The 17361-nt window shown below is 43.0% G+C and overlaps 1 protein-coding gene across 14 annotated transcripts in view; it reads right to left on the reverse strand.

Moving 5' to 3' along the window:
• KIAA1549L (KIAA1549 like) overlaps window positions 1-17361 on the reverse strand; it is a 315005-nt gene that overhangs the window by 38157 nt on the left and 259487 nt on the right. For 2 of the 14 annotated variants that reach the window (XM_063641012.1, XM_063641010.1), the window contains exon 17: window positions 10738-17075. The exons of the other annotated variants lie outside the window; for them this stretch is intronic. In XM_063641012.1, the coding sequence (XP_063497082.1) occupies window positions 17016-17075 (60 nt within the window). In that variant the 3' untranslated portion in view covers window positions 10738-17015. Of the gene's footprint in view, window positions 1-10737; window positions 17076-17361 lie in introns of those variants that run through there. 14 annotated transcript variants of the gene reach the window in all.

The following is a 17361-nucleotide window of genomic DNA, read 5'->3' on the forward strand; positions in this document are numbered from 1 at the left end:
TCCTGACCTCGTGATCCGCCCGCCTCAGCCTCCCAAAGTGCTGGGATTACAGGCTTGAGCCACCGCGCCCGGCTCAAGTGCTATTTCTTTTGCGGCACCGAAACTTTATAACACCCTTGAGGTGGAAGTTGAGGTTAAGATAAAAGGCCCACTTTCCCTAACACATTTCTTCCAATGCTAATGAGTTGCATGACGATAAGAAGTCGCAGGAACCCCTAAGCCTCATGCTCCTCATTTGTAAAATGGGAGAGTTGAACTACGGTCTGACATTTATGTTTCTTGGACACTACTTGCTCTAGGAGATGCCATACTCCTCCTATCATCATCATCTTTGGGGGAATCTGACATCTACTTATGAAGGGAAACAACCCCTGCACCTCCCTCCCCCACTAAAACATATTGAGTAATGATAAGTTTGTCCTTTTGCTTAACAGACAATTATTGGTTTCAACCCTGTACTAGGCCCTGGGTTGGGGGTGATGGATACAATAATTAATAAGATAGTGACCCAGCCCTCAAGGAGCTCCTGGTCAATGGCAGGAAGCAAATAATTAACAACACAATAGCAGCTAATATTTATTAACAGCTTACATGCCAAGCACTGTTTTAAGTACTTTATACATATCGGCTCTTTTCGTCCTTATAAGAACTTATGAAGTAACAACTACGAATATTCTCACTTTACAGAAGAGGATTTTAAGGCATTGAAAGACAAATGTGTTGCCCATAATTAGTAGCGCTAAGATTTGAACACAGAAAGTTTGATTCCGTCACCTAAGCTCTTACCCACCGTATATAAACAGATCCATTACCATACTATAGTTGTGGGCTCTGACAGAGTCAAACAAATTTCTGTGACCAGAAAAGAAGATAAAATACTTATTGTGATAATCTACCTTGTAGATTACTATAAGGATGAAAAGCATCAATGTATAAATACAAAGCACTCACAGTATCCGGCACATCAGCATTTGTTTAATAAACGTTAGCTGCAATTATTATTGTTGCTGTTATCTGTCTCCTTCCATAGACTGGGAACTCCTTCAGGGTTGGGTCAGTGTCTTATTAATCATTGCATTCACAGCCCCCAATCTGGGACCTTGCCCAGAGGTGAAGCTGTAATCGTCTGTTCAGCGAACAAATATAGTAGGTGCTCAAATTGACTCGAGGACCTGTGGTGTGCCAGCTCTGTGCTGGCTTTTCCACGTGGGTTTCCTCACTCAGCCTCTCGGAGCTCTGCGGTTGTGTCCATTTTCAGATACGAGATATCACATCTACTGGCTGAACTTGCCCTAAACCCTTCTCCCTCACTGGCACATTTCTGAAAATGCCTTTTGCTTTTATTTGACAAAAGAGGGGAGACAGGAACAAAGACAAACCTCCCAGTGTTGGCTGACAGTTGGCTTGGGTTGGGGCCGTATCTGGGACAGAGAATATATTTTTAAACCTCTTTAACTTGGAATGGACCGTACTTGCTTCTCTGACTTCCTATTCTTGAAAAGCTCTGAGAAACTCATTTTTTTCAAAAAGCTATTTTTATAAATTAATCAAGATATACTTCAATAAAAATCCCAAAAATATTCATCAAGGAATGTCTGTTCATGGCAGGAAATTAGAAAACACAGATAAGCAAAAGGAAGAAAATTAAAATCTACTCTAATCCGATCACCAGAAATAACTACTGTTAACATTTTGACCTCGTGCACATCCTTCCAGATGTTTTCTATGCATATGAAATAGGATGAGGATTGTGAATGCTAAAGCACTGCCAACGCCCTCCCCACCGCCCCAGGCCACTACAGAGAGTGTGGGCTTGACCCAGGTCAGTTTCTCCCTCTTCCACTTCCAAGGAGAGCCCACACTTTGCCACATAGATTGTGTGCGTGATGGAGACAAGGAAGTGGGGATGGGCAATGAGAGGCAGAAGAGGTGTGGCTGCAGAATTTTATAGTGAGATTTTCAGGAGAGGTGCAGAAGCAGGTGTGGCATGTGAATGGGAGAGGAATTAAGGGAATTTAGAAAGTTTTACTGAGTATGATGTATCTGCCTTCTCACATATAAAAATATAAGTAAAGGAGTAGAGGTATTTTAAAATTACTTTTGTTGGCAGAGCTCTTTTTGACTTAGATACTCTCTCAGACTGAGCTGTTTGGGTCATGATTTTATAAACAGAATACATACACACATATACGTATATATGTAGGCATATATATATTTTATATATATGTAAACACACACATATATGCAGGCATATATATATATATATACAGGCATATATATATATGCACATATATATATACAGGCATATATATATGCACATATATATAAGGTTTTTAAAAATGACATTACAATATTTTGAAACCTTTTTAATTCAACAATATTATAAGTAAGTATCTCCATCAATAAATAAATGTATTTATAGAGAATAAGGATTTCATAGCATTCTAATAAATGGAGTTTTTAGGCTACCATATATTTAACAGTCCACTATTTTAAGTGTTTTCCTAAGATCTTACTATATGAACAAAGCTGGAATAAGTATCCTTGTGTTTAGAACTTTGCATATATGGCTGGACACGGTGGCTCATGCCTGTAATCCCAGCACTTTGGGAGGCCAAGGCGGGTGGATCATTTGAGGTCAGGAGTTCGAGACCCACCTGGGCAACATGGTGAAATGCCGCCTCTACTAAAAATACAAAAATTAGCCAGGCGAGGTAGCGCGCGCCTGTAATCCCAGCTACTCTGGAGGCTGAGGCAGGAGAATCGCTTGGGCCGGGGAGGCGGAGGTTGCAGTGAGCCAAGATCGCACCACTGCATTCCAGCCTGGGTGACAGAGCGAGACTCCATCTCAAAAATAATAATAATAAAAAAAGAACTTTGCATATAATCATGAGTTTATCCTTAGGTTAAATTTCTAGAAGGAGAATTACCAGGTGAGAGGATATACACGTGATTATAGTTTTGGAGAGTTACGGTATATCAGAACTCAGCAGCAAAGGCCACAGTATTTAGAAGAGATTTAAGCCATTCCTCTTCCACACATGGGCCCCTGGTCTTGTGCTTCATGGTGGCCACTGGATACAGCAAGCACCGGCAATTCTTTTAATGTTGTTTTAAAATGAGTGAACCAGTCCAACACATCTAGGATAGTGCACACAGTGGCTAAGTACCCACATGACTTCATCCTCTCTTTGAAACACCATGAGAACAAACTTGAAGGAAATTATAGTCCTGCTGGGAAGCCCAAGTATCTTCTTCCTAAAAAATATTCCAAAACAATTTAGTCCTGGGGCACATTCTGTACCTTTAAGTCTTATTCAAAATTAAAACTACTATCTTATCAGACAACTAATGGAAAGACAAGCTACCAACCACAAAAAAAAAATTAGGATTTGTATCCACAATATATAAATAGTTCCTACAAATGAATAACAAAAAGACAAGCAATTCAATTTAGAAATTGGGTGAAAGGCTTGAAAAGATACCTCAATGAAAGAAGACACAAAAATGTCCAATAAACACATGGAAAGATGATCAACATCATTAGTAATAAGGAAATTATATCATTTCATATTCAGTGGAATGGCTAAAATGAGAAAGATTAATAACAACAAATGTTGGTGAGGTTGAAGACTAGAATTAGAACTGTTATACTGCTAGTGGGAGGGGCAACAGTGCAAAAACTTTGTAAATTTGACTACAATTTCTTAAATATATACCTAGCCTATGACCCAGACATTCCACTCCTACATATTTATCCAAAATAAATGAAAACACTTCTTAAGAAAACACATGAAAATGTTTATGGCAGTCTTTTTTTTTTCATACTAGCTTCAAACTGGAAGCAATCCAAATGTCCAACAATAGGACAATGGATAAATAAATAGTATTATATTTATATAACGGAATAGTACCCAGTATAAAAGAGAATAAAATACTCATACATACAATAACATAGATGAATCTTGAGTGAAAGAAGTCAGACACAAAAGAGTACATACTGAATAAATCCATTTATATGAAGTTCAAGAACAGGCAAAACTATAGTGGTTTATATCAGACAAGTGGTTGCCTATGGATGAGCTGAATATTGACTGAAAAAAAAAAGGGAGGGAGTTTTCTGGGAGTGATGAAAACATTTGATATCTTCATTGGCCTGGTGGTTCTAAGGGTATACACATTTGTCAAAGCTCATCATATTGTATACTAACAACCTGTACATTTTTACCATATTCCAATTTTCCCATACTAAAAGAAACAAAACGGATTGACATAGCTAGCTTGATGGGGATGGTCAGGGAAAGCTTCTCTGAGGAGGTGCCATGTTTTCAGACCTGAAGGAGGAGAAGAGGTTGCCCACGTGATGGTTGTAGGAAAGCCCAGAGGTGAGAGAGTTGGTAGTGCTTGAGAAAAAGAAAGGACTGTTACAGAATGAACTGTGTCCCCCACAAAATTTTTATGTTGAAGTCCTAACTCCCAGCATCTCAGAATGGGACTGTATTTGGAGATGGGGCCTTCACAGAGGTAATTAAGTTAAATGAGGTCATTAGAGTGGACCTTTGGGTCAAAAGGACTGATCCTTCTAAGAAGAGGAAATTTGGACACAGCATGTACCAAGGGAACCCAGTATGAAGACTCAGGGAAGAGATGGCCTTTCATAAACTCAGGAAAGACACCTGGGATGCATCCTTCCCTCATGGCCCTCAGAAGAAACCAATCCTACCAACACTTTGATCTAGAACTTGTAACCTCCAGAACTGTGAGAAAATAAATGTCTGTTGTTTAAGCCATACCACCCTGTCTGTGCCCTAGCAAACTAATATACAGACCTTGTAGCTGAAGCCCTAATTGTCAGGACATGGGGCTGGAGAGGAAGGCAGGGTCTTAAAGGTCATGGTAAGAAGGCTGGACTGTTGTCAAAGGGCAACGGGAAACTACCGAAGAATTTTAAGCAGGGAAGAAATGTGATTGGAACTTATGAGAGGCCGGTTAGGAAGCACTTGCTTGTGGCTATTGCCATAACCTAGGCCAGAAGAGATGACAGGGGTCTGGATTAGGGTGGTCATGGACAGACAAGGGGTGAGTGAGTTCAAGATGTATTTTGGAAGAGAACTGGCAGAGCTGCTGATAGATTAGTTGTGAGAGTGAAGGAAAGGCAAGAGTTGAAGCCAAGACTCTTTACCAACAAGAGGAACTGTACTACACGGGTCTCCTTAATGGTCTCTGAGCTCCCCAAGCATGTCTGGGCCCTTCCACTTGCTGTACTTTCTGCCTGGAAAGCTCTTCCCCTGGGGCGAGCATTTTAGGTCTGCTCAAAAGTCACCTCCCTGGAGAGCCCTGCCCTGCTCAAGCTATTCAGAGAAGCTCCTGGTACTCTCCACTGCCTTCCTTGAGTTATGTTCCTCCATAGCCTTCCTGACACTGTGCTGTACATATATGTGCGTGGGTGTTTGTTGCCAGTTTTCCCTAGTGTAATAAGTTACTCTCCCTTGTCCTCAGGGAAAATGTTCCAAGACCCCCACTGGATGCCTGAAATCGTGGAGAGTAATGAATCCTAGATACATGATATTTTTTCTCATACAAACCTATAATAAAGTTTAATTTATAAATTAGGCACAGTGAGAAATTAACAACAATAGCTAATAATAAAATAGAACAATTATAACAATATACTGTTCACAATTTCATGGGTAGAAGATTCATTCTTGGCTGGGCATGGTGGTTCACACTCGTAATCCCAGCACTTTGGGAGGTCGAGGCTGGTGGATCACTTGAGGTCAGGAGTTCAACACCAGCCTGGCCAACATGGTGAAACCCCATCTCTATTAAAAACGCAAAAATTAGCTGGGCGTGGTAGTACACGCCTGTAATCCCAGCTACTTAAGAGACTGAGACAGGAGAATCACTTGAACCCAGGAGGTGGAAGTTGCAGTGAGCCGTGATTGCGCCACTGCAATCCAGCTTGAGTGACACAGCGAGACTCTGTCTCAAAAAAAAAAAAAAAAAAAAAAAAAAAAAAAAGATTCATTGTTACCAGAGATTTTAGCAACCTTAGGATACAATTTTTTTTCTTTCCTTACTAAGTCAGCAACTTTCACCTATTTAAGGAAGCACTAGAGGGCTTTTCTTTGTCATATCCAAATTGCATTACCACTTGCCCTTTGGAGCCACCGTTAAGTAAAATAAGGGTTACTTGAACACAAGCACTGGTATGCTGCGACAGTGGTTGTCTGAATAACCACTGTGTGACTAAGTGACTGACAGCTGGGTAGCACAGACATATCCTTGTTGACCAGGATAAGCTGGACAAAGGGAAGATTCATGTCCTGGGTAGGATGGAGTGGAATGGCGTTAGACTTCATTACACTACTCAGAATGGCACACAATTTAAAATGTATGAATTGTTTATCTTTGGAATTTCCCATTTAATATTTTCAGACCATAGTTGACCACGAGTAAGTGAGACCACAGATAAGCGGTGACTACTGGATAAGCCCCATGAGGGCAGGGACATTGTCATGTTTCCTGCCGTATCCCAGAATGGCGTATGGTAGAACATTAATAAATACTCATTGAATAAATGAGTGTTAAAAGTCTGGAGAATTCCTGCTCAAAAGTCTTCAACAGTAAAAGACATTTCCATTTGTCTAAAATGAATGAAACAGTTTTATCTAGAATGGGCTTAACGAAGAGGGATAAAGGGCTCTTGAGGCCACTTATTCTAGAAGTTCTTGAGTTAGGCGCCCCAAAGTGAACAGGGGTTTTACAAGCCCACACTTTCCAGGACACACAAAGGGGTGTAACATCACTTTGCCCCACCTTGGTACTTCATTTCTGGAGCATAGGAATTTGAAGCCCCTCTCCAAACCCTGCCCCAAAGCCCTGATTTTCAGCTCAGTGTCAATCGCAGCTCCATCCTGCAAGAGCAGATTCTGAACAAATTATGCAACTGCGTGGCAAGGGCCCAGAGACCGAGTGGGGGTTTCAGCAAGATAAATTCCTGGGCCATCTGGCCATGATGAAATGTATCTGGCTCCATGTCCATTTTTCTTTTCCACCAATCGGAGTCCTTTGGGCCACACAAAACATGCCACTTCTCTCCATTTAATGCCTCCTCTGCCCACTGCAAGTGCTGCCTGTTACTGAGGAAGGAGAGACATATTTAGAAAGTTGCTTCTGGAAACCACATTTCAGGGAGTTCTCACTTCACCAGGTGGGAAGAAGACCATGGTGGTACAGGAGCAGAGAGACCTTTGCAGCAGTTTCCCAGGAGCTTGCATCCTGGAAGCTTCTCTAATAATAAAGTGAGATTGGTTCCCCTCAGAACAGGCAGTGGGGTTCAAAATAATGGCTCAGTGACTTTTCTGCAAAGATGTGCAAATGGAATTAAAAAAAAATTTTTCAGCAAAATTTCAAATTTCATTCTGATGGCCCTTCCAAAGGACGGTCTACGATCACTCCACGGCTATGGGGATGTGAGGACAGCATGCTGTTTCTGTGTTTCAGGTGAGTAGAAAAGAATTAAAGAGTCTCTCACAGACTTCTAAGGAAACAGGGACATCCTCTTTCAGAGAGGACCTTTCAGAGAGTGACCCATAATCAGAGTCTCCACTGAGCCTATGAAGATGGGACAGGCAAGGATAAAAGAAGGTGCTCCAATGCTCTCAGCATTGCTCACTGCCCCCAAAGCAAAACATCTTCCCCGTGTAACAGAAGCCTCAGGTGCCAGCTCAACTTCCTGTCTTTCTCCCTCCGTAACTTGTTGCTCTCTAAGGAGCAGGGCAAATTCAATTACTGAGCAGCCCGCAAGATCCATTTGCCTCGACTTGAAGCCACTGTCCCGCCCTGTGTTTGCAAAAATATTACCTTAAAGGTCATCTCTGGAAATGTGGCCTTGTACTACGGCAAGGTGGGAGAGGTCCAGGCACCCTTCACCAAGCCCATCTCTTGTCCGGTCACGCCAGAGAAAGGCACCCTGGGAGGAGCACAGTCCTCTCTTTGGTGTGTGACACAATTCAGAGCAGTAAGCGCAGGCCGGGCGTGGTGGTTCAAACCTGTAATCCCAGCACTTTGGGAGACCGAGGTGGGTGGGTCACTTGAGGTCAGGAGCTCCAGACCAGCCTGCCCAACATGGTGAAACGCCGCCTCTGTTAAAAATACAAAAATTAGCTGGGCATGCTGGTGCATGCTTGTAATCCCAGCTACTCAGGAGGTTAAGGCAGGAGAATTGCTTGAACCTGGGAGGCAGAAGGTGCAGTGAGCTGAGATCATGCCACTGCACTCCAGCCTGGGCGACAGAGTGAGACTCTGTCTCAATAACAATAACAAAAGCAGAGTAGTAACTGCTAGAAAAGAAAAGAAACAGGAAAAGGAGAGTATTGCCCTCTCCCTCCTGGGGAGTTATAGTAGCTAATGTTCACTCCCTGTTTTCTACATGCTTTGTCTGCATTAACTCATTTAATTCCCACAACATCCTCATAAAGTAGGTACCACTGGTATTCCCATTTTACAGATGAGAAAACTGAAGTGCAGATAGGTAGGTAACTGGCCTACCTTCACATAGCTTGTAAGTAGCCTAGCTCCAGAGGCTATGAGCACAGCCCCTACACTGTACTACCTGTGAACTTCAAGAACAATAAATAAACCACAGTCATAATTAAAAACACCTCTTAAAAAGGAATCAACCCGAAAGTAAACATATGAAGAATGGCTTTCTCTCTTGGAAAGCTAATTCGCGTCTTGCTTTCTAGGTGAGTCAGCACCTGCTTTTTTTCATCTTAGCTGAGCTGGCACTGCAGGGAGCAAGGAAACTGGGAGGATCTCTCCCGTGAGTCAGCACTATTTCATCACAAACAGGCTCTCCCCGCCATGCACTCAAGCCTGCCCTTTCACCTCTTCAGCTCTTGAAAAAACCAGACAGATGCACAAAATCCCTCTGTCACTCTACCTGTGTCCAAAACGTGAACCTCTGACTGTAGCCTGGACTTCCCGAGCTCACAGTGAATAACAGTCATTACACAACACCACGCTGATCTTTCCCTTCAGAAAGGGCTTGATGACAAAGATGTCAAAGGTGACAAGAGGGCTGGGCGCAGTGACTCACGCCTGTAAAATACCCAGGACTTTGGGAGAAAGAGGCGGGCGGATCACCTGAGGTCAGGAGTTCGAGACCCACCTGGCCAACATGGTGAAACCCTGTCTTTACTAAAAATACAAAAAAAAAAAAAAAAAAAAAAAGCTGGGCATGGTGGTGGGCACCTGTAATCCCAGTTACTTAGGAGGCTGAGACAGGAGAATCGCTTGAACCCGGGAGGTGGAGGTTGCAGTGAGCTGAGACCACACCATTGCTCTCCAGCCTGGGCAACAAGAATGAAACTCTGTCTCAAAAACAAACAACAACAAAAAACACAAAGATGACAACAGGTTGAAACTGGAAGGAAGAGTGACACGGAGGAGGCTGTTGGGTGTGTTCCTTAAGATGCCCAACACAGTGCTCATGTTTATAATCCCAGCACTTTGGGAGGCTGTCGTGGGAAAATTGCTCAAAGCCAGGAGTTCTAGGCCAGCCTCTATGGGCAACATAGGGAGACCCCATTTCTATAAAAAAAAAAAAAAAAAAATTAAAAATTAACCAGGTGCAGTGTCACTCCTGTAGTCCTAGCTACTGGGGAGGCTGAGGAGGGAGGCTTGCCTGAGCCCAGGAGGTTGGAGCTGCAGTGAGCTGTGATTGTGTCACTGTACTCCAGCCTGGGCGACAGAGCAAGATCTGTCTCTCTAAATAAAAAAGTCCAACTACAAGTGTTCCTCAAGCAGCAGATGCTGTAGCAGGCACTGTGATGGCCTCAGCATGCATCTCCTTCTCTCCCTGTGTTTCAGCCAGGGGGGCTAGCTGGGACTAAGCTGCCCCAGCTCCGTCGATGGGGCCTGACCAGGTTAAATTAATCAGTGTAATCTCCCTGCATTCATTGCTACAGTGATTCATGAAGGGCTGGACACTTGGCATACGATAGCTCAGTCAGAGTAAAACCCATAAACCTTGTGTTGAGGTTGGAAAAAGAGAATTCCCTCTTGCACTGGTCCATGCAGGATACAGATATGAGGCCTGGGATTTCTTACCAGAGTCCACCTGTGGATACGGCCAATGCACGGGGGGACACAGAGCTGTGTATAATGCAGAGGAACAGACTGGGGCCCCAACCAAACCATGCCTGCATTTACTGTAAACAACTCATCCTGTTCATGTTTTAAGATGGTTTAAGTTGGGGTTTCTGTTGCTTTTGCCAAACGATTTTAGTGAATAACCACTATTCACAGTGAACTCCAAATGGCAATGGACATCTGCCTATGGTTTTGATATTCGGTCAAATCTAATGTGTATTTGGCTCAGAGCTAGAAACATGCCCCACTTTTTCAAGTCTCAGCTCAGGAGTCACCTCTTCTGGTTGACACACTTGTTTGTTCATTTGCCCAACAAATAGAGACACCGCATCTACTATGTGCCAGTTACTATTCCGAGTGCTGAGGTTTCAAGGATAAATAAAACATGACTCCTGTCCTTGAGAAGTTGCATGGGGAAATAATACAAGTAAACTAATGGAAGTCGGAGATGAAGGCTTTGATTGGGGTGTCAGGGGCTATTGGAACACAAAGGAGGGGCCCATAGGCATAGGTGCCAGGAAAAGGTGCTGGGGAAGGTCATGTTTAAACCAAGTTCCAAAAGCATTGCTTAGGTCAGTAGTTCTCAGCCAGGAGCAGGTTTGACCACCAGGGAACATCTGCAATGTCTGGAGACATATTTTGGTTGTCACAACTGGGAGGGGCTTCTGGCACCTCATGCATAGGTAGACACCAGGGATGCTGCTAAACATCCTATAATGCACCGGACAGTGCACCATATGAAGAAACTCTACAGCCCTAAGTGTTAACAGTGAGGAGATTGAGCAGCCTGGGCCTGGATGAAGCAGGTGGGAAGGGAGATTCCAGGCAGAGTGATGTATGCGTGCAAAAACCTGGAGATGAGAAACCACAGGACAAGTTTGGGGAAGGTGTTTAGGCTGGAGCCAAGGGGGTGGTTTAAGGAGTGACGCGCATCAGCTAGAAGGGCACATCTGGGCCAGCCAGAGCAGAAAAGTCCTGAGCTGGGAGCTTAGCATCTGAGTTTTAGCCCCAAAGCTATGGTGAGCTCCTGGAGGATTTTGAACAAGACTGTGTGATTTAGAAGGATTTCCCCGGCAGCTGTCTGGCGGCTTCAGCAGTGGTGAGCAATGGAGACGGTACTGGGCAGCGGCTGCGGGACAGACAGGAAGGAACAAACCCTCAGGAGCACTTCCTCTTCCCATCCAAGTTCATTGCCACAGTATGTTGCATCTGCCTCTACCTCTCTCCTCCACTAGTGTGTGATCACCTGGCCATGCACGAAAATTAATACATCTTTCCCTTCTCCACAGAGCTTCACACAGGCTGATACAGTGGAATCTCATGCAAGGCTTAGATGCTAATGCTAATGCCAGCCAGCAGAGTAGGTAAAAATCATGTAGAGAAAAGCCCTTGAAAATCTCTTAAATCGTCCACTTGGTGTAGCCTATGTGGCCCTGTGCATACAACCTTATAAGGTAACAGGGAAAAAGAAACATATAATCTGCAACGTACAATATAAACAAAATATATGTAAAAGCTAGTTTCTTGGCTTTAAATTTTTTTTTCTTTTTTCTTTCAGGACTCGTATTACTGAATTTACATACATTAAGTGCACATATGCTGCCATGGTTCCAATGCACTCAATAAATGTTTGCTAGAAGAAAGAAAAGGAATGGCAATTCCCAAGGGGTGTTTACATTTGTCCACTGGCCTCCAGCTCCTGCAGGGGCTTGGCAGACATAGGTGGCCCAGGAGTACACAGGATTGTAAGGAACTAGTGGACTCTGAGCCATGCTGCTAAGGACTAGAAGATGGATTCCCCCAGCTGCTGGGCACACTGCCAGCTGTCAGCCCTCAGGTATCAGCTCTCACAGGGAATTGCCCTTGGCTAAAGAGAACAGCCTCACCCAAGGACACCCAATGACTGGTCCATTCTAGAGTACATATGCATAGCTGCTTCCCAAACTTGAGACAACTCTTCAGGGCCATCTGAGCTGCAGAGCCTCCATGGGGTCAGCTGAGGCCTTGTAGTGTCTGTACCATAGCCCAACTTTAAAATCTGCCTAAATCTGCTTCCTCCTCTCCCTGAAAGTATACCTAGAGCATGCTGGGGACCCTGGCCTGAAAGAAGTGGCTACCCTAGGTCAAGAGGGTAGGAGGTCCCAGAGTCCGGGAAAAATGGGGATGGGCAGGCAGGTACCAAGAATAAAAGCAGACAGGGTCCAGAATGCAGGGGATCAGAGAGAAGATGCAGGCAGATAGCACTTGAGTGCTGCTAACAGAAGGGAAGTTGTTTATCTCCTGCCCAGTGGGAAGTTGCCTACAGGGGAGGGAAATTCTTGGCCTGCAGGGGAGGCCTGGCTCTGAAGGAGGTCACTAGGCCATGCTGAAACCCCTCTGCCTCCCTCTCAAACCTGACAACAAGCATTCCACCTCCCGCTCGCCAAATGGCCTCCAACACTGGGGTTGATAAGTATCTTTCTGGGCAGCCATCAACCTGGTGACACCTGGACTTTACTTAAAGACTTCCTTCACCCTCAAACACCTCAATCTCTTTGCCTCAGGTTCTGCCAGGGAGCCTGATTTCCCATGAGCAGATATTTTTCTTGGATTAGAAGTCCCTGTTAAAATATAATGTACTGTAAATTAAGTCGAGATAACATATCAAGCCAGGGTTATTATAGCTCATGTTAGCTGGGAGAGGTAGGAGAAGGAAATGAAAGGCTAAGATGAGGGGCTATGGAGGAAAGTTTTGGGGGAGATACTAAGGTAATAATGGTAGTGGGGTCAACACAAGAGCACCTAGGTCAGGGGGGTAACAAGCAGGTTGCTTCTCGAATAAAGGACAAAATCTCCAAATCCAACCAATTGCTTCCCAATGGAGCAACGAGCTGGTTGTACCCTTATTTGGGACCACTCCATTATGCAGCACCAGGGCATTCCTGTGTTGGGCTTGATCTCTGACTGTTATGCCAAAGCTGTAAGATGCTGGGGCAGGTGTGGGAAGTGGGTGGGCAGAAGAGATTTCTATTAATAATAGGATTACAAATTTAACGAGGAGGCCCCAGACTTGCCATAAGCTTTGTGAGCAGTCAGGGACTTTCCAGATAATATTTCATTGTTCTGCAAGTGGAACTCATCAAAACAACTGTTTCAATTCCTTCTTCTCCTTCCAGTAACCACTGCTCACCTGTAACAAAGGAAGCTGCACTGTCAGCCTATAGGCTTGACATCAGACAATGTGCCCAGGTCTTCCTCAGCAGGCTGTTGTGGACTGAGCTCTGAGAAATGGGCTCATTTTCCCCTTTGGGATATACTTTTATCCACTAGTGGCCCCAACTTTTTCCTGAGTATTGCCCTGCCTGGTAATCTTTCTCTCCCCTCGCTTTTGCCTGGTGCCTGCAGTGGAGGTAATGGACAGGCAACCTCCTCGTAGTGAGCATTTCTGTACTGTTGAGGCTGAATGGCTAACTTCCGTCTCCTGGCGTTCCAGGAAGCTGCATCTGTGGATGAGACTTCAGTCCTGTCAGTTAGATGCACTTGTGTGCACTCTGGACAGGGGAAATGGGGCAGGCCCATCTTTCTGCTGCCTTGGCTGCTGGAAGCTGGGTTGCTGAGCAGCACAGTCCTTAACCCTGGTTCTGTGGGGCTCTCTCATTCCTAGATCATGCTATGACTGTGTTTTCTTAACCTCGGTGTTCCAGGGCAGGCTGCTTCTCCACCTTCCTGCTTGAAGAAGAGGCAGCAGCCCCTCCTCAGGGCCAGCCCTGTGGTCTTGTTCTAGGAATCTTTCCAGGAACATTCCTTCAGCCCGCCGATGATTTTGTGAGCACCTAATTCCTAATGGTCATTTTTTGGGTCTGTTTTAAACAGCTTGATGTTTTCAGTTTTCTGCAGCTGGACCTTGCCTGATACCCCTTTCTATAGATTTACATGGACTTCTCAGCTGTAGAAGCATCTGGTTTCAAACATTTCCCCAAAGAAGGCCTCTGGAATGAGAACTAATGACTGTGATCGCCTCTTTGAGATGCATCAATGAGTCAACCATCCTTCTTAACATTTTCAAACCCACTGCTCACATTTTAGGGTCTGAGCCCACTGCACTAGCAACTACCTCCAGTGCATGGAACTTCAGACAAGGTGCTAGAGAGAAACTAAGGGAAGTAGTTTGTAAAAGTCCCTACTTCTGAGAGGTCAACATTCATTTTCAAAGTTATAATTCAAACAATAAATTTCAGAGTCTCCCTCATAGCCAAGACACATAGCTGGCTCCTTTCCTGCCACCAATTTTTAAACTCCAAAAACAGATCAATGTTGAAAAGGTACATTTTTCTTTCTGGGGGATGATTTAATGATTACTTGGCTTTTGGAAGCAAAGGTTTCATATCCACATACTGGGGTAAATAATTTGGCTGATAAAGGAAAAATCACTTAGGTCTTTATTCTGCCTGAGAATCATATTTGCAGCATTTTTTTTCTTTTCCTCACTGCTTCATTATTTTCCACATGACTTTCATTCAGAAAATAACATTTTAAGAATACTTTGAAATAGAGATATTTTTGTTTTTACATATTAGGCTGACATTTTCTTTTCTACCTGCTTTATACATAGGGATGAATTAAGTTCAATGCTAAAGTTGGTTTAATAATATGATCTGGTCTTTTGGGAGTTTGGAGCATCTTGTGAAAATAACACATCCTTCTAATGGGAATGTGTCCTTCTAGAATATTACTACCAAGTGAGGTATCATTACTGCCGGGAGTGTACTACATCCCTTAGCTGAAAGAGTGAATAAAAGGTTGAAGAGTGTTGCTGTAAAACGCAGTGATCCCAAACCCCTCGGAGCTAAGGGTCTCCCTTCTCTAGTTCCTAATAACTCTTGCCCTATGGGAAAATTTTGAAACAATCCTTGCTGCTACAGTCCTGATGCTAAGATTTGCCTGTGTAGCATGTATTTGCTTATTTATGCATTTATTCATTTTTACATTCAGGCTTTTCCTTTGGGACTCCAGTCATCTTTCAAAAAATGCAAAATTGAATCAATCTCCCAGTGTTTTTGCTTCTACAGCGTCAAGGTTCCTCAACCTGGCAGAAAGGACTGGATATTTTGGCAGGGCTTCTAGATCCCCAGACCCAGTGGGAAGAATGACATGTTTCCAACTGAATGACCGGCTCACTGCTGTGCTAATGTATTCTTTTGCCAGAAGTGCTCTGGTAATTTTAGAAAACCAAGAGCTCAGAAAATGAATGCATTGTTTAAAACTATGACTCACTTTTTTTTTTCTACTTTATTTGCTGGTCCATGTTTTGCTTGTGTGAGTTATTCATGTAAGAATGCTTGTGAGCCCTGACATCTAGCTTCTTCCAGAGGTTCAAAAATATAGGATATGCATGAGGTTACATAAGGATAGATGTATAGTGAGGAAGGATGAATACAGAAGCCATATTGCATGGTGGTTAAGGGGAGGGGCTCTGCGGCTGGGTAGGCAAATTATATAACTGGCCTCAGTTTCTTCATCCATACAATGGGCATAATGAAAGCATCTACTTGGCTGGTAACTGTGCAAATGCAACGAGATAATACACATGAAAAGACTAGAATAGGGCTTGGTCTATAGTGAGCAGTTGGTAAATATTAGACACTTTTCATATGATTAGTATAAAAAGCACAAGAGGAGATATAGGTAAGCAATTTCATTCTTACAGTCAATAGTCTAAATTCTTAAAGCTATTCCCTAGATGATCATTTTTCTCTTAAGGGAGCTTATCATCACATTTTTGAGATCACATGCACTTCTCAAAGCAGTATCTATTTTAAAGAAGTCTATTAGAATAAAGCAGGCTTCCCCTAAAGTAACATGTACTTGGTATACTTATACGTGTCTGTAAGGGTGAGTAATCTCCTCCTAAAAAGTATCTGTCTCTATTGTTCTAGGTAAGTTGCTAACATGACATTCCAAACGTACTAAGTGAGTGCTGCAAGTCATGTCACTGTGGTTAAAAAACGGTCTGCAACGTTCTCTTTTTAAGGTTAATAGGGAAACCTCTGACCCATTTCCTCACAACTGTCAAGGTGTCTTTGCTTAGAATCTCACAAAAAAACCCCATTAATGCCAATCTTGAAATAAATTAAGAATCCTACTGTGTCTCAGATGCCTGAGCAGGTGAAAAAGTTCCCCAAACTAAACAAGCATCGAGGAAGAAGGTTCACTGTTGGTGGGGAAAGATTAACTGGAAGCTTCCAATGCCCGATTTTTAATCACAGGCTGATTATCAAATTGCTGAATGAATTTGGCATAGGAAATATTTTTTATAAGGAGAAAAATTAACATTGAATAATTTAACCTAGCGGAAAAATAAAAGATTTGCCCAAAGCATCTATAATTTTATAAAACTAAACTACCAAACTGTTTTATGAAAAAGGAAAAAGAAACAAAAGATAAGTGTAACACCACTAACACAAACATCAAGTTTAAATATAAGGAAGGTGATTAGAAATTCAAATTAGGTACAATATCTCTGTTTTTAATTGGACCATTAAAAAATCCCATTTTAAGGTTTTGTGGCAAAAGATGACTAATCCTGAGGGAGAAAAATATTGTTGCCTTCCAATTAGCATGGTATATTTAAAAAACCAAGTGTCAAACTACAACTTCTTAAATTATAACATGTTTATCTAGACATGTTTGAATTATAAGTCTTATTAAAGAAAAATTTTTATTTGTATTTAGAGAAACATTTTAGGGGAATGGGAAGGAAACGTGTTCACAAACCTAGGTGTAGATTCAAGATCATGTGAAATGCTGGGGCAGGGTGAGGCATTACTGTACCTCTCAGCACAGGACAATTCACCTGAGCTCATGGGTCCGAGGAGAAGTCACAGGGTGCAGGCAACTGGAGAGGAGGCACCAAATTGCAACTCCTCATCTGGAGAAATCTGACGGGATTAAAATAATTTCTGCAGCTCAGTCACATCACTGAACATAAGCATGTGCTTTGTCACATGAAATTATCAAACCGCCCTGTTGGACATCTCATTGTTTCCATGGCATACCGAGGAGTTATGAAATCAGGAACAAATCCAGCTTTTCAATATCGCTATGAATTAAAAGAAGCCTGTGTTCAAGTGAATTCTAACCCGTGGTCATGGTCCCTACCGAGTTTCTACGGACAGAGGGGAAAATAAATTAAGGGCATTTAGAATATCCATTGAGTTTAAAGTC

The sequence above is a fragment of the Symphalangus syndactylus genome, chromosome 6 (genome assembly GCF_028878055.3).
Source record: "Symphalangus syndactylus isolate Jambi chromosome 6, NHGRI_mSymSyn1-v2.1_pri, whole genome shotgun sequence".
Taxonomy (NCBI): domain Eukaryota; kingdom Metazoa; phylum Chordata; class Mammalia; order Primates; family Hylobatidae; genus Symphalangus; species Symphalangus syndactylus.